General features: G+C 44.7%; 1 protein-coding gene across 2 annotated transcripts; it reads left to right on the plus strand.

Moving 5' to 3' along the window:
- Positions 1-2,901: 2,901 nt before the first annotated feature.
- LOC122046258 (disease resistance protein RGA2-like) lies at positions 2,902-9,196 on the plus strand. Of its 2 annotated transcripts, XM_042606872.1 has the most exons (3): positions 2,902-7,396; positions 7,934-8,067; positions 8,952-9,196. In XM_042606872.1, exon 1 carries the CDS (start codon positions 3,003-3,005, stop codon positions 7,332-7,334), a length of 4,332 nt encoding a protein of 1,443 aa, XP_042462806.1. In that variant the 5' UTR covers positions 2,902-3,002; the 3' UTR covers positions 7,335-7,396; positions 7,934-8,067; positions 8,952-9,196. The 2 variants fall into 2 exon arrangements, with proteins under 2 accessions (XP_042462806.1, XP_042462812.1); XM_042606878.1 differs by lacking the exon at positions 7,934-8,067.
- The last annotated feature ends 12,844 nt before the right edge of the window (positions 9,197-22,040 follow it).

A 22,040-nucleotide genomic window follows, 5' to 3' on the forward strand; every position in this document is an offset into this window, starting at 1 on the left:
ATTAGTAAATACTTATTACTCTATTGTCAATCTGGACAATAGAGTAATAAAAAATATTTATTTATTTTTTATATTTTATATATTTTTTATTTTATCAGTTTTTCTATTTTTTACTTGTAATAGTAAATATCATATATTACTCTATTGTCAATTTGGACAGACCTAATGAAACTGCTAGGGTGTGTTTGGTTCGGGGTTATCTTTGATAACCTTGGTTATCCATCCAAGGTCATCAACCAAAACCTTGTTTGGTTTAGGTAATTGATGATTCCTAAGTTATGATACATGTCTGACACATCAGCAATTTGGGCATATAGCCCGGAATCAGAAAACCCCATAAAACTGGGGTTTTCTTTGATTCACTGGTTAATCAAAAATTTAAGACCAAATTACCCTTCATTATTTACCCTTTGAGACAAAAATAGCCTTACAGATTTATTAAATTACGCCCTACCCCGATTCACAAAAACCCTATTCGCCGCTCCTCCTCTCGCGAACACGCACGAGCACAGGTCCATCTCGCGGCGACCTAGCGGCGGTTCACCGTGACGATCCTCCCTCTCGCGCACACGAAGCGGTGATCTAGCGGCGTTTCTCTACGACGATCGTCCCTCTCGTGCACACGCAGCGTTCCTCCCTCTCGCAACGATCTAGCGACTTCCCCCTTTCAAACCCGTCCCTTTCAAATGTTTGTTTTTTTCTTTCAGGTTTTCTATTCCTTTTGCGTGTGATTGCAGCAACTTTCTGTGTAACACTAGCAGCTTCAATGGCTGCACGGGAAGGATCAGTTCCCATGGCTGCATTCCAGATATGCTTGCAGATTTGGCCGACAAGTTCTCTTCTTGCTGATGGTTTGCTGATTACTACATAGCAGAGTGAAAGTATTTTGCATTTACAATTAATTCTTTCAATTTTTTCCCCTTTACTTTCACCTTCATTTTGTGTTTCTTTTATCTTCTACTTGATTCATTGAAAAAGACTTGGTATCCTGAAAGTTAACCTTTTTCTGTTAAGTTTTGTCAATGCTGCAATACAATAGTGTTGCCATTTTGCATTATTTAGCAATTAACACAGAAAATTGATGGGTGCAAGGAACTTCGTGCATTGTGATATTTGAAAGCGACAAGTATGATATTTAGTAATCATGCATAATAATCTCTGTTGTTGTAATTCATATCCATACATAGGTTTCGTTATGTCTGTGCTTTTCCTATATGCTAATCTCACTAGAATTCTCTCCAAATGCCATTATACGTACCTGCTATTTAATTTGTGTGACACTCTGTACATTGATCAATTTCTCTCTACTTGGATTAAAGTCATCCCCTTGAGTGATACATGAAGACATTTTCCAAAACATGCATGTATAACTTGAGTCAAGCACTTGAGCTCATCAATTTTCCTGTCTACTGTCCTTAAGAACTTGTTTGACTATGTCAATTTTGTAACTTCTTGATGCCTCTTCCTAGTTTTCATTTTGGGTACTGAGATAGATCAACTTTGTTGCAGGCAGTACTTGCAAGCGCATTCGCTAGAAATGATCATACGAGAGTAATATCTTCAGCATCACGTGTACTGCAGGGACATTTTCTAAAAACTCAATGTTCACGCTTCCTACTTCAGATGCTACAGTTATTTTATAATTTTATATTATGACACACAGTGGGGTATGGTTCTAGGACTTGTCCTATGTGTCATACTCAGGACTGGTTTGCAGTATGCATCAAGATTGTTCACAAACGATGCTGAAGTATTACAACTCATTCATATTGGAATCCCGGTAGCTGATTAACTCATTGTTGGAATAGTTATGCTATTTCAGTTAGAAATATTGATCTCTGATATCTACATTCTTATTTCTCTGATGAACAATCAGTCATGGTGCCGTAGTAGCCTATTTGACTATGCTTTCTCAAATGAAAATCATGATTTTGCTTCTGGTTTATTAGTGATGAACCACTGAGTGTAGCAATTTGTGCTTGCTTCGTTTTTCAGAAATCAACAGTGAGGTTTTTTCTAGTACAACTCCAGGTTAGCTAATCTCTGTATTAAGAAGCAATTTAACGAGTTTTTGATATGAAAAAACAAGATGACACTTGATTCTTAACTACTATCATCTATAATATTCATATAAAGAAATGCTTAATTAAAAGTTTTTTAGATTACAGAAAAATAAATAAATATGCTTTCTAGTGGTGTTGCGATTCTCAAAGTGGCCAAGAACTTATTAGAACAGTTTGAAAGTTTTAAACATAAAAGACATGGTTCAAAGTTAACGGATGAAGAGTAATTTTATTGAAGATTTAAAAAAATGTAAAAAAAATATATTTTATTTTTAAGATTATTAAAAAGGATATTTTATTTTAAAATCAAAGAAATTAAAATAATTTGATTTTATATTTTATATTATAATAATTTAACTAAATAGCAAATTAAATTAGTTAGCAGTAAATGTACAAGTAGGTTATATATTAAAACCTCCAAATAAATAAGTTTTTATTACATCATTTATGATTGAACAAAATAACATTAGGTTATGTTTTATTTCCTATAATTTTAATATGTGATTATCAAATAATCATATAACTAAAATTATATATTATAATTTAAATTAAACACATCCTAAGGACATGCCCTCTTTGATAGGCGATGAGAGAGACGACGTCGGGAGAGATCCAGCGGAGACGGCTTCGCAGAAGATGCGTGACCACGCATATGAGAGGAGAGGAGTCGTCCATTTCGGCGTCGCCAGGCCCCCGTCGCCGAAAAGATCTCTACTTTTTTTTTTCTCACTCAAAACAAGCTACAGTAAAATTCCCAAAATACCCATTCGTACAAATGGCCTCACATCCATTCACCGCATCAGATAATATGCGTAATTAAAGACGTCCAAAGTCAACACTATATGCTTTGCTTTCCTCTCCGTTATTTTCTCACACTTTCTTTGTAAACTTCTTGTTTTTTTTCTCAAGGAAAAAGGAAGCATCAAACAGCTAGTAATCATGATTGGGTTCGCGCTGACAGCCTTGGGATGGCTCGTGGAGAACTTCATATCTGCCTTGGTCGGGAAGGCCGCCGATCGCGCTGTTCAACAGTTCGGTGAGCAGCATGGAGTTGAACATGACCTCCAGAAGCTGCACGATTCTGTCACTCATGCCAGGTTTACCATCAGCACCATCGAGAGCTTGCGGATCAAAGATGAGGGCCTGCAGCAGAGATTGAAGGAGTTGCTGATACACCTCAAGGATGCTGCTTACGATGCTGATGACTTATTGGATGAATTCCAATACAGAATTCTGAAGCAGCAGATCGAGCAACAAGCAGATGAGGCTGGTAACCGAGCATCGTCTTCCTCCTACTCCACTCCCCCTTCGAGCAAAAAGATAAAAACTTCATTTTCTAGTTACACCAGTGGCCTTTTCGGAAAAGGGGATGATGACGACGACGATGTACTGAGAGTGAGGAAAATAAAAGGGAGGGTAGATGACATTTCAGTTGCTTTTGAGAAAATTTACAGTTTGCTAGACGCAGAAGATGATAGAGGAAAGAAACAATTGATGTCCCCGGCGAGCCGGCACACGAGCTCCTTTTCGACCGAGCCTCAATTGTTTGGCAGGGACGAAGAGCTGCAAGAACTCAAGGATTTGTTGTTGGAATCAGAAGTTGCATTCGGCCAAAGTGGATTCTCTGTTTTGACAATTGACGGTATTGGAGGGATTGGAAAGACCACTCTGGCTCAAGAAGTCTTCAATGACTGTAGCATAGAAGAATACTTTAAACTTAGAATTTGGATTTGTGTTTCTGAAAATTTCTGCACAGATAGGTTGACCAGAGAGATTATAGAGTATACAACCAAGGAAAAGTGTAATGTCCCGAATTTCCCTGCTCTTCAAGTGGTTCTCAAAGAGAAGATCACGCCAGAGAGATTTCTTCTTGTATTGGATGATGTGTGGAATGAGGACAAGCACAAATGGGAGAGCCTCTGTGCACCATTGAGGTCTGGAAAGCCTGGTAGCAAAATATTGGTAACAACTCGCTCTAGGAAGATTGCTGACATGGTTGGTGATGTGGATGCCATTCATCTGGAAGGTTTGGATGAGGAGAGTTTCTGGGAATTTTTCAAGAAATGTGCATTTGGTTCTTCAAATAGTGGAGTTCATCAACCTCATTTGGAAGCCATGGCGAAGAAGATGATTTGCAAGTTAAAGGGATTGCCGCTTGCAGCAAAGACTCTAGGAGGGTTGTTGAGCATGAAGTTGGATGAGCAATACTGGAAAAGCATTTTAGATAGTGAAATATGGCAGCTACCCCAAGAAGAAAATGGGATTATGCCAGTGCTACAACTGAGCTATCAATATCTTCCTTCTCATCTTAAGCAATGCTTTGCATTTTGCTCCTTATTTCCTAAAGATTATAGATTTTCAGAATCTGAGTTGATCAGGATTTGGATTGCAGAAGGATTCATAATGCCTCAAGGAAGTATCAGAATGGAGGAGCTAGGAAGAAACTACTTTCATGAGTTAGTTAACAGGTCATTCATTCAAAAGTCTAAGGATAGAGAATTTATAATGCATGACCTCATACATGATCTTGCAGAACTCATATATGTGGGCGAGTCTTACAGGATTGAAGAAGGCAAGTCCCATGAAATTCCTAGTACCATTCGTCATCTTTCAATGCACGTAGAGAAGGAAGGTATGCAGGCAAGATGTTTATCAGAATTCTCTCATTACAATAAATTACGAACCTTAATGTTGTCAGTATCATACATTTGCAAGAGTTTTATACTTGATTGTGGTGTTTTGGAAAAATTAAAAAAGATTCGTGTTCTTATCTTGAGGAATTGTGCCTTGGAAGAGCTGCCTGATAATATTGGCAAATTGATACATCTCCGCTATCTTAAGTTATCCTACAATTACAACATTAGAAGGTTGCCTGAGGCATTATGCAACTTGTACAATCTACAGTCATTGATCTTACAAAATTGTGCTTTGGAAGAGTTGCCTAACAGTATTGGCAAGTTGATACATCTTCGCTATCTTGACTTAACATACAATCGCAACATTCAAAGGCTACCTGAGTCATTATGCGACTTGTACAATTTGCAAACATTGATATTATGGAATTGTGCTTTGAAAGAGTTGCCTAATAGTATTGGCAAGTTGATACATCTTCGCTTTCTTAAGTTATACTACAATTACAACATTAGAAGATTGCCGGAGTCATTATGTGACTTGTACAATTTGCAATCATTGATATTACAAAATTGTGCTTTGGAAGAGTTGCCTAACAGTATTGGCAAGTTGATACATCTCCGCTATCTTGACTTATCCGGAAATAACAATATTAGAAGGTTGCCTCAGTCATTATGTGACTTATATAATCTGCAAACATTGGTATTATATAGTTGTGATAACTTAGAAAGTCTCCCACATGATATGATGAAGTTGACCAACTTGAGAAAACTTGCCGGAGCAGACAAATTTATTCCTGGGATAACAAAGGTCGGGAATCTTACTTCTCTTCAGAATTTATCTCTTTTCAAAGTGCTCAAGGATAATGGACACAAACTTGCTGAATTAAACGGTTTAAAACAGCTCCAAGGAGGACTATGCATAACTAATCTTGAGAATGTGGAGAACAAGGACGAAGCAAATATTGCAAATTTGAAGAGTATAGAACACCTTGATAGTTTGGTGCTAGAATGGACATCTTTGCAAGAATTCGATTTAGACATTAATTTGCACATCTCAGAGCAGGTGCTTGAAGGTCTGCAGCCACATCACAACCTACAATGGTTGACAATCAGAGGATATAATGGTGCTAGACCTCCCAATTGGCTACAGAAACAAGTATATTCTAGATTGGAAACTCTAGAACTTCAAAATTGTAAAAATTGGAATGATCTATCTGTTATAGGGCAACTATCACAGTTAAAGTACCTGTACCTTGGGAGAATTCCAGTCCATACCCAAAATTTACACAGATTATTCGATCCAAAAGACTGCAAGTTCTTCTCCCAACTAGAAGATTTGGTACTAGAGGGCATTACCATGTTGGAGGATCTCCCAAATCTTGGACAACTTCCATGCCTCAAGTCTCTTGGCATTCGGAGTTTGCCGGCTGTGAAAATCATAGGCGATAGATTCTTTGCAGGAGCAGAAGAAGACAGTTGTTTTCCAAGATTACATACTCTTCGTTTTGATGACATGCCAGCATGGGAAGAGTTCTTTTGCTCCAATGATAGAAATCTATTTCTCTACTTGGATTTTCTGGATATTTCAAATTGCCAAAAGCTACGGATGTTACCTCCCCTTCCTCCTTCAATAACACGCCTAAAATTAAATAACGTTGGGCTGGTAGATTTTCCAAGATTCTGGAAAGCAATTGATGAATGTAGCAGCATAACTAATTCTGCATTTGTTACAGAGTTGCCTATTCAGGAATGTCCAAATTTGACAAGTCTAGAACAAGGGTTACTACCACACCACCTACAGCAGATTCATATACAGAAATGTGAACAACTGTTGTGGGTGCCAGTCAAAAGGTTGAAAGAGCTTACTTCTTTATGGTCATTGTCAATAAAAGAGTGCCCGAAGCTCATGAGCATGACACAAGATCAGGACATTGATTTCCAACTCCCGCCATCAATTACACAGCTATGTTTGTCTGATTGTGGAAATCTTTCCAAATCACTGCCTGGCTGCCTGCATAACCTGACCTCATTGCGTGACTTGGAGATAAGCAATTGTCCCAATCTAGTTTCTTTACCAGTAGAACAATTGCTTAATTTGGATAGTGTAACAATTAAGAATTGCACTGAGTTGAGATTAGAAAGGCTACAAATAAAATCCCTCCAGAAATTGAAGATTGCAGGATGTCCCAAGCTTCTACTTTCTCAAGGAGAGGCACAAACAGAGAAATTGTCACTGCAGAGGTTAGATATTGATGACACGGCGTTTATGAAACAATCTCTCATAAAAAATTCACTGTCATCTGTAACGCATCTTAGAATCTCATCCTCTTGTGAAGTGACAATGTTTGACAGGGAAGATCAGGAGTCATTGCAAAGCTTGACATCTCTCTATTCGTTATATTTCTCCGATTGCAAGAATCTACAATCCCTGCCAACAAAATTATACACCCTTACATCCCTTCAGTTCTTGCGGATACATAATTGCTCACAAATTCAGTCTCTGCCAGAGAAGGGGTTACCTCCCGCCCTCACAGATTTAAAATTTGAAGGTTGCCATCTGGCACTGGAGCAGCAGTTGGAAAGTCACTTGGCAGAGATTAAGAAGTCTGGTCCATACTGTAAAATTTTTTGCCAGTAGATACTTAAGCCATGGAGACCCACTCTTCCTTTTTTCCATGAGCTGAGATTGTTAATATGGAGGTAAAATCACAATATTATTGTTTTCAGTAGAATAGTTATACATTTATTATTCATTGGTACCGCCTCTTTGCACAATACTTTGTTTCAGAAATTAGATTGCATAAAGAAAATATTTGTTTTCTCTTACATTTTGCCTTAAGCAATTATTAATTTATGAATCAAATGTCTTTACATAAGAGATGTGATACTGAGACTGTGATCCATATTTAAAAGCTAGGAGATTGATCTTCCAGTATTTGCAAAAATAAAAACACACACATATACTCACTTTTATGTTATTTCTGCTATCAAAGTAGTCAAATCTTCCTAACACGTGGGATCAAGTTAAATATTCTAATTAATAGGTCATTTTGTGAAAAAAATAGGTTTAATTGTTGTTTTATGTATTAATTAGCAGTTAATAGCCTCTATTGTTTACCTTAGACTCAAAGCTACTGAAGATGCTATCTTAACAAAGTTCCTACAAGTGTCTTTTTTTTTTCTTTTATTTTTTTCCCTTTGACAAAGTAACTCGTTTCTTTTGTCTTGTTAATGCAGTGAACATACAGAGCTAGATTGAATGTAAAAATAACCCAGTAAAAGATGGAAGAGCCAGGCACTGGGCCACCTATAAATATTTGATCTCTCTAAGAATGAGATTAAACAAGGGCATTGTCTTTTCCTTGAATGAGGTTATACAAGGACATTAAACTGTCTTAGTTTAGCTATGTGTTTGTCTTTTTTTTTATCTGCCAAAGTCATTTTGATGCATATATTGCTTTGAGGAAAATGTTTGAAGTAAATACCGAGTGGAGCATTAGCATATGCAGACCAATATCTTAGAAAGTGATAGCTATTCTGCATTTGTTTTTCGAATTAGCTTTCTATATATCACCATGTCCATGCATGTCTGTATACTCTCAGCTCGTAACACTATCCATGGAACCTGAATATTCTCAGCAACATAGAGAACAGGAACAACCTCACAAAAGAGTACCTAGGCGATAATGGGGGGTGGAGGAGGAGGTTTGAGGGACGAGGTTCTATATATCACTTGCAGTTGGAGTTGAAATTTCAGAGTTGTTAAATTTGTTTGAGGAGATTGTTAAAACTGCCCACTTGTAGATGCTTACACAGAGTGACTTCGTTTATAAGCAAAGTTTTGAAAATGAAATATTCACGTAACTTGCTGGATAGTTGGAAAGCGACCATTTATTTTGATTGGAGTTAATGTCTTTCTCCCTAAGTCTCTCTTCGTTAAATATTAGCCTTTTCTTTTCATGACCAAATTCTGGACATATCTGAAGGGCCTGTGCTATTCCAAAACTTGTATTTTAATGTATCACAACATATCTGCCATTCTGGATTCTGAGTTGGAACCCTCTCTTGAACATATATGCATTGATGCCTAGTTTGAGATTAAATTTGACACTTTATTGCACTTTTAGTATGCATATATTGCTTTGTGGATAGTTGTTAGAAGGAAACACAGAGGAACATTAGCATGTGTTAGCTTTTCTATTTAGCTTAATGAATAATGCTTCAATAGCTCATGGTGCATCATCTTTTTATCCAGGTTCTATTTCCACTTGGAAAACTGTCGACGATGATATACGGTGGACTGGCAGCATTGGTGTTTTCCGGCTACATCATATACGACACTGACAATTTGATCAAATGATTTACCTATGATCAATATATCTGGGCTGCAGTTTCACTGTATCTTGATACTGTAAATTTGTTCCTTTCGTTACTCACTTTGTTCAGGGCTGCTGATAGTTGAAAATTATTAGTAATGTAACTTGATATATTTTCTCTGTTTTTTTTTGTTCTTGTATGTCCTTTTCAGTGTTTCAAGTACTTTGTATTGTTTCTATAGTTTTATCTTTGTTGATCTAGACAACCAAGTAATCTATAAGATGTAATTCTACTACATTGTTTTTGCTCAACTCATTTGGCACATTCTATGCTCTCTGTAATTTTCATAGCATAAATTAATATATAAATCAGCTGCATTATATAAATTACAAATTTATGTCATATTTAATTGCATCTCAAGTAGATCCTTTCAAGCTTAAACAAATCAGCTGCATTATAGAATTACAAACCTATGTTATATTTGACTACATCTTAAGTTATCAGTTTAAACTTTTCAAGTGTTGAAAAATATAGTTCGAGTAATTAAATCTCTCTACAAACTGTTTTTTAAATTATTTTTTCATTTAAAAAAACTCAATTTGGGGTAAAATTGGAGAAATAAGATCTGGTGCATATTTTCGTGAATTAATCTACGACACCTCTAATTTGATTGAAAAAACTAAGGAAATTAAAACAGAGATCTTTAAACTATAATTCGATTCATTTGTCTTGTACACTGTCACGCTACACATTTTGTTTCAACAATTGCACCTTGTTATATTTACTGCACTAAAAAATAATGGTGCTCAAGAAAAACTTGACCTGCAAGTTGCATCAGGGTCAAGACCGTATTCTTTCCCAACTTCTCTATATTCATATTTCTTCCCTCTCCATTTTCCAAGGAACAAGGAAACATCAATGATATCACCATGGAGTTTGTACTGAACTGAACTAAGCAAGTAACTTCATATTTTTATCGAAAATTTATCAAAAGACGTACATAGAATAAAGAAATTCCCAAAAAGCATATCGTAATTATATATTTACCAAACGACATAGTTAAGTGATGTGAAATTCTCATTTTAGCCCTCCCACCAACCTCTCCTCTTTAGACGTACATAGATGATATTCCGATAGAGTTATGGAAGTGCTTAGGGAAATAAAGTATTGAATAACTTACAAAATTATTTAACTTGATATTTGATCCGGCAGTAAGAAGGGTCTCAGCCTGAGAACCGATGAAAGGCTGTGCGGTGGATGGCCGAGCCGAGCGGATGGGTAGGTCCGAACGGAGCTATAGATAAACCCACCCATGGGCTCATGTTTCCGACGCCCAGGCAGGAAGACCGAAGGGCCGAGTGGGAGTCCGATCGGCAGGGGCCAAGGGCCGAGGGGGTTGTCCGTTCGGCCAAAATAGGGGCGAGGGTATAAAGGGGGTCAAGCGGCCTATGCGCTCGACTCAGGATATGAGATGTCAGCCGAAGCATGTCTAATGATTAGGCCGTACACAAGATCGCACGATCTTGCCGTCACATCATGGAGAGGCTGATACAGTAGCAGTATGGTTTCATGGACGTCTCCCTGACAGATCCATATTTAGACATGGCCCTTCTGACAGACCCATACCTGGGCATGGTCAAAGGCAGGTGGTTGCTTTGATTGGCACGCCCAGGCTTCTTTGAGAAATCTATATAAGGCTTCCATTTCTCCCGGAGGTATGAAAATCTTCATCTTGAAGCCACCTTTTGTTATTCCTCGACTTGGCGTCGGAGGCGTCGCGGGACCCCTCCGACGTCTGTTGCAGGTTCACCGGAGCATTCGAGGATCTAGCAGGAAGCGCCACGTCTGTTGACTTCCGGTTCGGACGGGATCAAATTGGCGCCGTCGTGGGAACGCTCCCGCATCCGATCGGTAACAATGGGACGGTGGACGACAAAACACGGTGGCGCTTTCGAGGAAGAGCTCGGCCCTGGTCGAGATAAGGGCAAACTTGTTGAACAAAAAAAGCGGCGAACGGAGCAACAAGCGACATCTGCGTCGGTGGCCGAAGCACCTCCAGCTACCGTCGCATTTCACCGGCCTTATTTCGCCCGCACCAACTCGAAGAGATAGAGGTTCTTCTTGGACGAAATACCAAGGCGGGATGAAAGAAAGGAAGAGGCGGACTCATCTCCCGAGCGGGCCAACCGCCAATTTTCGGAGGCTATTCTACGAGACCCTCCGCCCAAGCACTACGTGCCTCCGACGATCGGCGAGTACAACGGAACAACGGACCGGATGATCATCGGTAAGTTTGATAACTACCACGCTCCATCAATACACGATGGGTGAAATGCGCGTCTTTCTTACCACACTCTCGGGATCGGCTCAGCGGTGGTTCCGGAGGTGCCTGACGGATCTATCACAAGCTTCAAGAACAGGCTTCCTCCACCACTTTGCTAGCGATCGGCGTTATCAGAAGACAAGTGTCAGCCTGTTCGCCATCAAGCAAGATCCAAAGGAATCGCTTCGAGCTTACATCCAACGATTCAACCAAGTGGCAATGGACATCCCAACGGCCACATCGGAGACGATGATGAACGCCTTCACACAAGGCCTGGTAGATGGTGACTTCTTCCGGTCGCTCATCCGAAAGCCGCCACGAGATTATGATCACATGTTGCATCGGGCCAACGAATACATAAACGTGGAAGAAGCGCAAGCCGCTCGGAAAAAGGAAACTCTAGCCGAGCGTGCACCTGTTCAGGCCGAGCGGAAACAGCACGCCGCTCAGCAGCCACCTAGAGGACCGAGGGCCGAAGCAATTCGATCCCCCCACGCCAGATCACATGTACAAGAGGTGGCTGCCGCTCGGCCCAAACCGAAGAAGAAGTGGACCCCTCTGTTCTGCTCCTTCCACCAGTCGGATACGCACAACACGAGGGATTGTCGAAGTCTTCCCTTCGTGACTAATCCCATTCCCAGGAGAGCCGAACGACGGTCTCCTCCCATCGACAGAAGACAAAGGACCTATGAAGCTGACCGGACCCGCACCGAGAGGCGACATCACCAGACGCCCGATCGGCACCGATCCCCAAGACGGGAGAATCGCCGGGCGTCCAGAGAACGGTCCCGACCGTCCGCTCGGGAGGAGGAAAACAGGAGCAATACTTCCCGGGGCGAGATCAGCGTTATTGCTGGAGGGCCGACCGGAGAGACTCCAACAGGCCGACAGCTGCAGATCCACGCGGTCGGCTGTAGCCAAGAGCGGGCAAGTGGACCGGAAATTACTTTCGGGCCCGGAGATTTAGAAGGAGTAGAAGTGCCCCATGACGACGCGCTGCTCATTAAAGCGGTAATAGCAAATTACACCATTCACCGCATATTTGTTGACACAGGGAGCTCGGTCAACATCATATTCAAGAAGGCGTTCGATCAGTTGCAAATTGATCGAGCCGAGCTGCTGCCCATGACGACCCCGCTCTACGGGTTTACGGGCAACGAAGTTCAGCCGGTCGGGCAGATCCGGCTAGCCACCTCGCTGGGAGAAGAGCCGCTCAGGAGGACCAGGACAATAAACTTCGTGGTGGTCGACTCTCCGTCATCCTACAACGTCATTTTGGGACGACCGGCGCTCGGCGAATTCCGAGCGGTTGTCTCAACCTTCCACCAGAAGATAAAGTTCCCGGTGGAGGACCAAGTAGGAGAAGTGCCTGGAGATCAGCTAGCAGCTCGGCGGTGCTATATAGAGATGATTCGGGCAGAAGCTTGCTCCGCTCGGAAGGCGCCCCGAATCGAGGTACACGTCATAACCGAGAAACCTCCTGCTTTAATTTATGATGAAAAGGAGGAAGTTCAGATCCATCCAACCCGATCGGAGGCCACGACTTTTATCGCCTCGGATCTGGAGGAAGAACAGAAGGAGAAGCTGATCCAATGCCTCCAACGAAATCACGATGTCTTCGTCTGGTCGACACATGAATTGCCCGGAATTTCGCCGAGCATAGCGCAGCATGAGTTACATGTCCGACCGGACGCTCGGCCGATAAAGCAGAGAAAAAGAGATTTCAGTGCCGAGCAGAATGCCATCATCCGGGCGGAAGTAGAAAAACTTCTGAAGGCCGGCCACGTACGCGAGGTGCAGTTCCCGAGCTGGCTGGCCAACGTAGTATTGGTCTCCAAGCCGGGCGGCAAGTGGAGAGTTTGCATCGACTTTCGGGACTTGAACAAAGCATGTCCCAAGGATTTTTATCCTCTGCCCCGGATAGATCAGCTGGTGGACTCTACGGCTTGACGCCTACCAAGGATATCATCAAGTGCCGCTCGCCCGGGAAGATCAAGAAAAAGTAAGCTTCGTGACGGCCGACGGCACTTATTGCTACAAAGTGATGCCGTTCAGATTGAAGAATGCCGGGGCCACCTATCAACGCTTGATGAACAAAGTATTCCGGGAGCAGATCGGGCGGAATCTGGAAGTTTATGTGGACGATATTCTTATTAAAACCGTCCGAGCGGTAGATCTCTGCAAGGACATGGAAGAAACCTTCCGAACGCTGCGCAGATATGGAGTCAAGCTGAATCCCCAGAAGTGCCTGTTCGGAGCAAAAGGAGGGCATTTCTTGGGATATATAGTGACCGAGCGGGGAATTGAAGCCAACCCCAGCAAGGTGAAAGCTCTGCAAAACATGCTTCCTCCTAGAAACACAAGGGAGGTACAACGGTTGACCGGTCGGATAACTGCATTGTCCAGATTCATCTCCAAAACCGCCGACCGGAGCCTGCCATTCTTCAAGATCCTGCGCAAGGCCACTAAGTTCCAGTGGGATGAAGAGTGTGACCGAGCATTTGAAGAGTTGAAAACATATCTAAATTCTCTGCCTGTGCTGGCCAAGCCGAGCGGGGGTGAGTCACTTTATATGTATCTATCGTCAACTGAGCATGCTGTAGGCTCAGCACTTGTGAGGGCGAACGACGAAGAGCAGCCGGTGTATTTTCTGAGCCACATTTTAAAAGACGCTGAGTCTCGTTACACCGGGCTCGAGAAGTTGGCTTTTGCTTTGGTTCTAGCCGCTCGTCGCCTGCGACCGTATTTCTTGGCTCACACCATCATTGTCCGGACGAACAGTCCACTCGGAAGAGTGCTGTTGAATCCAGAAGCGTCCGGACGGCTCATCAAGTGGACGACAGAATTAAGCGAGTTTGACATCCAATATCAGACCCGCTCGGCAATTAAAGCCCAATCCTTGGCTGATTTTGTGACCGAAGTGCAAAGGCCTGAGCTGGAAGCTATGTGGAGAATATATGTGGATGGATCCTCCACTCGGCTCGGAAGTGGGATCGGAATAGTACTACTCTCACCTCAGGAAGAAAAGATGCACCTATCCGTTCGGCTGGATTACAAAGCTACTAACAATGAGGCAGAGTATGAGGCCCTTATAGCTGGACTGCAGGCAGCACGGCATGTGGGAGCAGGTCGGGTGACACTCTATTCCGATTCGCAGTTGGCCGCTCAGCAACTTTCCGGCACCTTTGAAATCAACTGTGTTCGGCTCAAACTCTACGCTGAGGCCTTTGAAAAACTCAAAGCTACTTTTCGAGAGGTGCTTATTCAGAAGATCCCCCGAACGGAGAACCAAGCTGCCGATGAGTTAGCCAAACTCGCGAGCTCAATAACGCCGGTCGCCATTCAGCAACCAATTGAAAAAACGCTGCTGGTGGCGCATGTCGACCGGATGCAAGGCCTCACGTTTCCAAGTGACTGGAGGACACCTATTATAGAATTCCTCCGTTCGGGCACCACACCATCTGAGGAATATGCAGCCCGGCTCCTCAGAAGAAGAGCCGGTCGGTTTACACTCATCGGAGATCAGCTTTACAAGAAAGCTTTTTCGCGTCCTTTGCTGAAATGTGTAAGCTCGGAAGACTCAGCTTACATCCTCCAGGAAGTACATCAAGGATCATGCGGGGGACATCCGGGCGGGCGCTCGTTGGCCAAGAAGATCCTCTTGGCCGGATACTTTTGGCCAACCTTACAAACAGATGCCGCTCGGACAGTATCTACATGCCTTTCATGCCAGAAGTATCATAACTTCATCCACCGACCGGCAGAGGAGATGAAGGCATCAACCATCTCATGTCCGTTTGATCAATGGGGAATGGATATTGTGGGTCCATTTCCGATGGCGACCGGGCAGAGGAAATTCTTACTAGTGGCGGTAGACTACTTCTCCAAGTGGGTGGAGGCCGAGCCGCTCGCAAAGATTACTGAACAAATGGTTAAAAAATTCATCTGGCAACACATCATTTGTCGGTTCGGCATCCCCCGCCGACTAGTGTCCGACAACGGGCGGCAGTTCACAGGGAAAATGTTAGAAGAGTGGTGCAAGAGCTACGGCATTGAGCAACATTTCACGTCTGTGGCCTATCCCCAGAGCAACGGTCAGGCTGAAGTCGCCAACAGGGAAATTCTCCGTATTCTGCGTGCTCGGCTCGACCATTTGGGGGGAAGTTGGCCAGATGAAGTGCCGAGCGTCTTGTGGGCCATCCGAACGACGCCAAAAGAAGGGACAGGAGTCACACCGTTCCATTTGGTATATGGCGGTGAGGCCGTCATTCCAGTCGAAGTCGGCGTTGATTCAATCCGGATCCAGAACTACGATGATGACAACGCCGAACGAAGAAACACGGAGCTGGACTTGGTAGAAGAGGAGAGGGCGAAGGTAGCCGTTCGGCTGATGGCATACCGCCAGCGGATGAAGCAAACTTACAACCGGCGCGTCATTCCCAGATCATTCCAGGTCGGCGATCTTGTCTGGAAGAAAGTCAAGCCGGTCGGCGACGTCGGCAAGCTTGAAGCTCCATGGGCCGGTCCCTTCAGAGTCATCGAAAAGCTCCGCTCGGGCGCATATTATTTGGAAGACAAGGACGGTCGGCAGCTAGATAGACCGTGGAGCGCGAACCACCTCCAGCCTTACCGGGCGGGATGAAAGGTGTATCACTGTAAATCACTCAGTGTACTTCATTTTTCGACTGAATGCTTGAAATGCAGAAATGAAGAGTCAAAGGAGCGAAAATGAGACGTTATCGTGGGTCGAAGGCCCTGTACCGTTCGAACGGCGGTAAATTATCTTAGCAAAAATGCTCGACGAAGCAGACCCTGAGCCGTTTGGCCAGGAATACGTTCTCCGCACTGGGTGAAAGGTGCGCTAAATGTAACTGTATATGCTCCTCGGTCGCCTAGGCACTTGCGATGCAGGAAGTAGAAGGATGATAGCACAGGGTATCCTCTGCGAAATGGAAGGCCAAGGTCGCTCGACCTGGTAAGGAGTTAGCCCTAAAGCCGTCTAGCCCAGACATTAAACCGGAGAGCCGCGCCGACCGGCTATAAATATCCGCGCCGACGAGCCCCGTCGTTAAAAATCGAGAGACGGGCCGGCGTCTATAAATAATCCGAGCGGAAAGCCGACGAGCACCGTCGTTAAAAATCGAGAGCCGGCGTCTATATCCGCGCCGACGAGCACCGTCGTTAAAATCGAGAGCCACGCCGACGGCTATAAATATCGCGCCGACGAGCCCGTCGTTAAAAATCGAGAGGCAGACCGGCGACTAAATAATCCGAGCCGACGAGTCCGTCGTTAAAATCGAGAGACGGCCGGCGTCTATAAATAATCCGGAAAGCCGACGAGCACCGTCATTAAAAATCGAGGGCGACCGGCTATAAATATCCGCCGACGAGCACCGTCGTTAAAATCGAGAGCCCGCCGGCTATAAATATCCGCGCCGACGAGCCCCGTCGTTAGAGACGGGCCGGCGTCTATAAATAATCCGAGCGGAAAGCCGACGAGCACCGTCGTTAAAAATCGAGAGCCGCGCCGACCGGCTATAAATATCCGCGCCGACGAGCACCGTCGTTAAAAATCGAGAGCCGCGCCGACCGGCTATAAATATCCGCGCCGACGAGCCCCGTCGTTAAAAATCGAGAGACGGACCGGCGTCTATAAATAATCCGAGCGGAAAGCCGACGAGCACCGTCGTTAAAAATCGAAAGCCGCGCCGATCGGCTATAAATATACCAAGCGGAAGAACGAATATCGGAGTAAGAAATTGCGAAAACTATAAATATTAAAGCATTTAGGCCCGAAGGGGGGTTGGTCCTTCGACACTCGGCGTTTGTTGACTTCACGCAAGCAGGATACGTGCAGAACGAGTAGGTCTGCTCACTCGCACTTTATGCAATGAGCCAAGCCGATCGGACGCGTGAAGGAGAAAGTTTAAGAGCACGACTGGCGAAAATTTTACAAGCATTAATGTTAAGCAAACAGAAGGATATTATGGACAATGAGTAGGAAGACAGGAAAAGGGGCATCGTTTCATTAGAAGAAAAATTATGCCGAACGGCACGTACAAAAATCTCACATCCGCCGAGCGGAGGAAGTACAAAAAGTGCTTGAAATAACCCACATCACTCCGGATCCTCAAAATTAAAAAAGGTGTCCGGGATGTCGTCGATCATGGCCGCCAGTTCGGGAGGAGGAATGCTCAGGTCAGCAGGAAGATGCCCCCCCTTCTTGAAGTACGCCGTGGTGACCTTGACCGCCTCGAGGAAGGTTGAGGAGACGTTGCCACCAAACTTTTCACCAAATCGCTCTGAGTGGATGTATTCTTGGCGCGCTACAGCTAGGCGACTCGGCTCTCCCTCCTTATATTTTTTGAGCAACGCCCGGGAAGCAGTTAAGGAATCTTGGAGGGCCTTCAAGTTTGCTTCAGCCTTTGTGCATTCAGCCGAACGGACCTCCCGTTCGGCGTTCAGCTGGGCCTCCAGATCCTTAGTTCGCTGATTTAGCGCATGGACATCTACTTTCATTCTGTCCAGGTCAGCGATCGCCTGCCTCTTCCGGCTACCGGCACGCTTCACATCTTTGTCACGCTTCTTCACCAAGTCCTCTAGCCGAGCTACCTCAGCAGCCAGGTCGGCAGCCTTCTTCTGTTCGGCCCCAAGAGCTTGTTTCTCCCGCTCGGCCGTGGGACCTTCCGACACTTGGAGTTTTTCCAGAAGGCCCTCCAACTCGGCTAGCCGATGGCTAGTGGCAATTTGCTCAGCCCAGCGCTGTAAGGGAAATAATGATGTCAGGAATCAAACAATAGCATGACACGGGAATGAAGAGGGGTTTACCTGAGTGGCCTGCTGCATATTGTTATCGCCGAGCTGCTTGGGCGTCATAAGGGCCACCTGAATCTGGGCGTCCTCGAAGAGTTTGGCGAGCGGACCAGTCAGGGTTATTTCGTGAACGGGGCTCGATGGCCGATCGGCAGACAGTAAATATTCCTTCGATGGGAATCGGAGGGTAGTCTTGATGGTAGGGTGGCCGGACGGCGCTTCTTCAGTCGCGGCCGCCTGATGCGAGGACTCCCCTATGGTGGAAGTTTCGCCCAACCGACGTAAGCGGCGGCGAGGTCGGGGAGGAGAGCCAGAAGACTGTGCGGCAGGCGAAGCCATAGGGGTCCCGATCCGGGATGGCGTGCGGTCGGGCGAAGTTACGCCGATCGGCGCCTGTGGTTCCCCCTCTTGTGCTGGCGGAAGGCGGGGGTCTCTTCGACGTTTCCGCCGAACCTCCAAAGGTGGATCTCCAACCTGGGGAACGCCCAGCTCGGCGGGAGCCGAGGAAACAGGATCGATTTCCGCCTCAACCGCCGTTGAAGCGGATGAGGCAGCTTCTGTTTCAGGAGCGGATTGTGCCCCTCCCTCTCCTGCACCTGCCGGGCGGCTAGGGATTAAACCCCGCTCGGCGAGCTCCTTTTTGGTGGCCGCTTCAATTTCTACAGACTTCAATTTCAAGTGAGCGGTAGCCTTGGAGCGCCACATGACATCAGCTGCAGTGAAAGAAATTAAAATCAGTTAGACAAAAAAGACTAAGAGAGTAAAGAGTCCTTACTCATGCGGAAGGGGAGATTCGCCCGAACGGGAGATAACCCGAAAATATATAGCACCCCCTTCAGGAGCAACTGGTCGATCTTGTATCGCTGGCCGGACAACCAGTTCGCCGCATGAAGATAGGCTGGATTACTTCTGAACTTGCCGAGCTCCGGCTGGGTCAGCACGGCGGTCTGCCATTGGGTGCGGAAGGCTGGCCGATCGGGAAGTCGGATGAAGAAGAAAAACTCCTTCCAGTGTTTGTTGGAGGTCGGCATGTTATCAAAAAATTTAAAGCCTATTCTACTTTGGAAGATAAAAGTGCCCGGCTCGGATTGTTTGGGGTAGAAGAAGAAATGGAATATCTTAGGGTCAAGAGGAATACTGTGCAACTTAAAGAGGACGACCATCCCGCTCAGCAACCTAAAGGAATTCGGCACAATCTGGCCGAGCGGGATGCAAACCTCCAGAATAAATGGATGGGTAGGAAATCTAAGGCCGCCCTGGAATTGGTCTAAAAAGAAACAAATGGAGCCGATCGGCGGGTCATTTGGACGGTCGGTCGGGCCGGCTATAATTATTTCGTGTTCATCAGGAAGCCCGTATGTCCGAACAAGGCGCTGGGCATGCTCCTCATCGAATCGGCTCTCCATGGTCAGGTACCAGGGGCCCAAAATGTTAACAGCGGGTTCGGAGGAACTCGCCATCTCAGAAAGAAATCAAAGGAAGGGAAACGAAAGGAGCGAAATGAGCAGGGAAGACCTATTGAGTGAAGGCAGAAGACTCACTGGGAAGGAAACGGGGGGAAAAATCACCGAGGAGGTGATCGCCGCTTAAGAAAGACACTGGGTCGCCGAAGGCCGCAGCAACAGGACGAAGCAGGAGGCAGCGCGCAAGCAAGCATGCGGCGAAGGAAGGAGGCGGGGGACTTATACTGCCGAGGCTGGGTAGCCTCCGCCGTCGGATGCAGGTCACAAAGGACGAGGCCGTCATCCGACCTTCTATTTCAAAGCAATCGCGTCCCATCGTATTAAGCATCGACGCCACGCGAGAAGAGCCACGTGGCGTCTTGCCACTAGGCACAATTAATGCACGTCATACCGCGCATGCTGCGACTTAATGGAAGGGATTTGCGCGATTTTCGAGAAGATTTAGACAAGCCAACATCCACTTTGAGCGAGGCATCCGAAACGAAGAGCCGAGCGGCTAAATCCGGCATAAGGGCCGAACGGCTAAAGAAAGAATATAAGCTACGGAAAGGAGGCGACAGCCCGCTCGAATACATATAGTCCAGTCAGTCGGACTCGCTGCCTCCTTCGACTAGACTTGAAGGGAAGGCAAGTGATCCGGCAGTAAGAAGGGTCTCAGCCTGAGAACCGATGAAAGGCTGTGCGGTGGATGGCCGAGCCGAGCGGATGGGTAGGTCCGAACGGAGCTATAGATAAACCCACCCATGGGCTCATGTTTCCGACGCCCAGGCAGGAAGACCGAAGGGCCGAGCGGGAGTCCGATCGGCAGGGGCCAAGGGCCGAGGGGGTTGTCCGTTCGGCCAAAATAGGGGCGAGGGTATAAAGGGGGTCAAGCGGCCTATGCGCTCGACTCAGGATATGAGATGTCAGCCGAAGCATGTCTAATGATTAGGCCGTACACAAGATCGCACGATCTTGCCGTCACATCATGGAGAGGCTGATACAGTAGCAGTATGGTCTCATGGACGTCTCCCTGACAGATCCATATTTAGACATGGCCCTTCTGACAGACTCATACCTGGGCATGGTCAAAGGCAGGTGGTTGCTTTGATTGGCACGCCCAGGCTTCTTTGAGAAATCTATATAAGGCTTCCATTTCTCCACTGGAGGTATGAAAAATCTTCATCTTGAAGCCACCTTTTTGTTATTCCTCGCCTGACTTGAGCGTCGGAGGGCCGTCGCCGGGACACCCCTCCCGGCTCGGTTTCGTTGCAGGTTCACCGGAGCATTCGAGGATCTAGCAGGAAGCGCCACGTGCCCAGCGTCCACTGATTCCCGGTTCGGACAGGATCAATATTGAAAATAAAAAAAAAATTTGATCAATAGAGGATAAGTACTCTAGTTCTCTTATATAAGAACAAGGGAGACATACAAAATTGTACAAACTATAGGGATATTAAACTAATGAGTCATATCATGAAACTTTGGCAAAAATTAATAGAAAAAAGATTAAGGAATGAGACCACGGTGATTGAAAATCAATTTGAGTTCCTGCCTAAAAGATCGACAATAGAAGCTATACATCTTCTTAGACAATTAATTGAAAAATATCAGGAGCAAAAATAAAATCTACACATGATGTTCATTGACTTAGAAAAAATTTACGATAGAGTGCCAAGAGAGATTATATGGAGAATTTAGAAAAGAAAGGTGTTAGTATAACATATATTGAACTAATTAAGGATATGTACGAGGATGTAACAACCAGAGTAATGATTTCAAGTGGAGTAGCAAGTATTTCCAATAAAGATAGGGTTTCATCAAAGATCAGCTCTAAGTCCTTATTTTTTTACACTAATTATGGACGAACTCACTGCACACATTTAAGATGTAGTACCATGGTGCATGTTGTTTGCAGATGATATTGTTTTGGTAGATGAAACATGTGAAGAAGTAAATGCTAAACTAGAATTTTGACAGAAAACACTAGAAGAGAAAAGTTTTAAGCTTAGTAGAATAAAGACAGAATATATGAAATTTAAGTTTAACAATATTAGATATAATGAGACAATTGTTAAGATAGGAGACGATGAGTTACCCGGAACTGAGAGGTTTAGATATTTAGGATCAATTTTGTAAAATGATGGAGGGATTGAGAGAGATGTCTTACATATAATACAAGTAGGATGATTGAAATGGAGGAGAGCGTCGGATGTTTTATGTGACCATAAAGTACCTCTAAAACTTAAAGAAAAATTTTATAAAATCGTAGTTAGACCTGCTATGTTATATGAGGATGAATGTTGGCTATGACTCGAGCATATGAACAGAAGATGAGAGTTACAGAAATGAGGATGTTAAAGTAGACATGAGGATGTTAAGGTGGATATGTGGACATACGAGAATGGACAGAATAAGAAATGAGAGCATTAGAGAGAAAATCGGAGTT

This window comes from Zingiber officinale, chromosome 1B (genome assembly GCF_018446385.1).
Source record: "Zingiber officinale cultivar Zhangliang chromosome 1B, Zo_v1.1, whole genome shotgun sequence".
In the NCBI taxonomy this organism is placed as follows: domain Eukaryota; kingdom Viridiplantae; phylum Streptophyta; class Magnoliopsida; order Zingiberales; family Zingiberaceae; genus Zingiber; species Zingiber officinale.

What these genes read in the sequence shown, in the direction of transcription:
- LOC122046258 (XM_042606872.1), top strand. Translation starts at nt 3,003, where the DNA reads ATGATTGGGTTCGCGCTGACAGCCTTGGGATGGCTCGTGGAGAACTTC.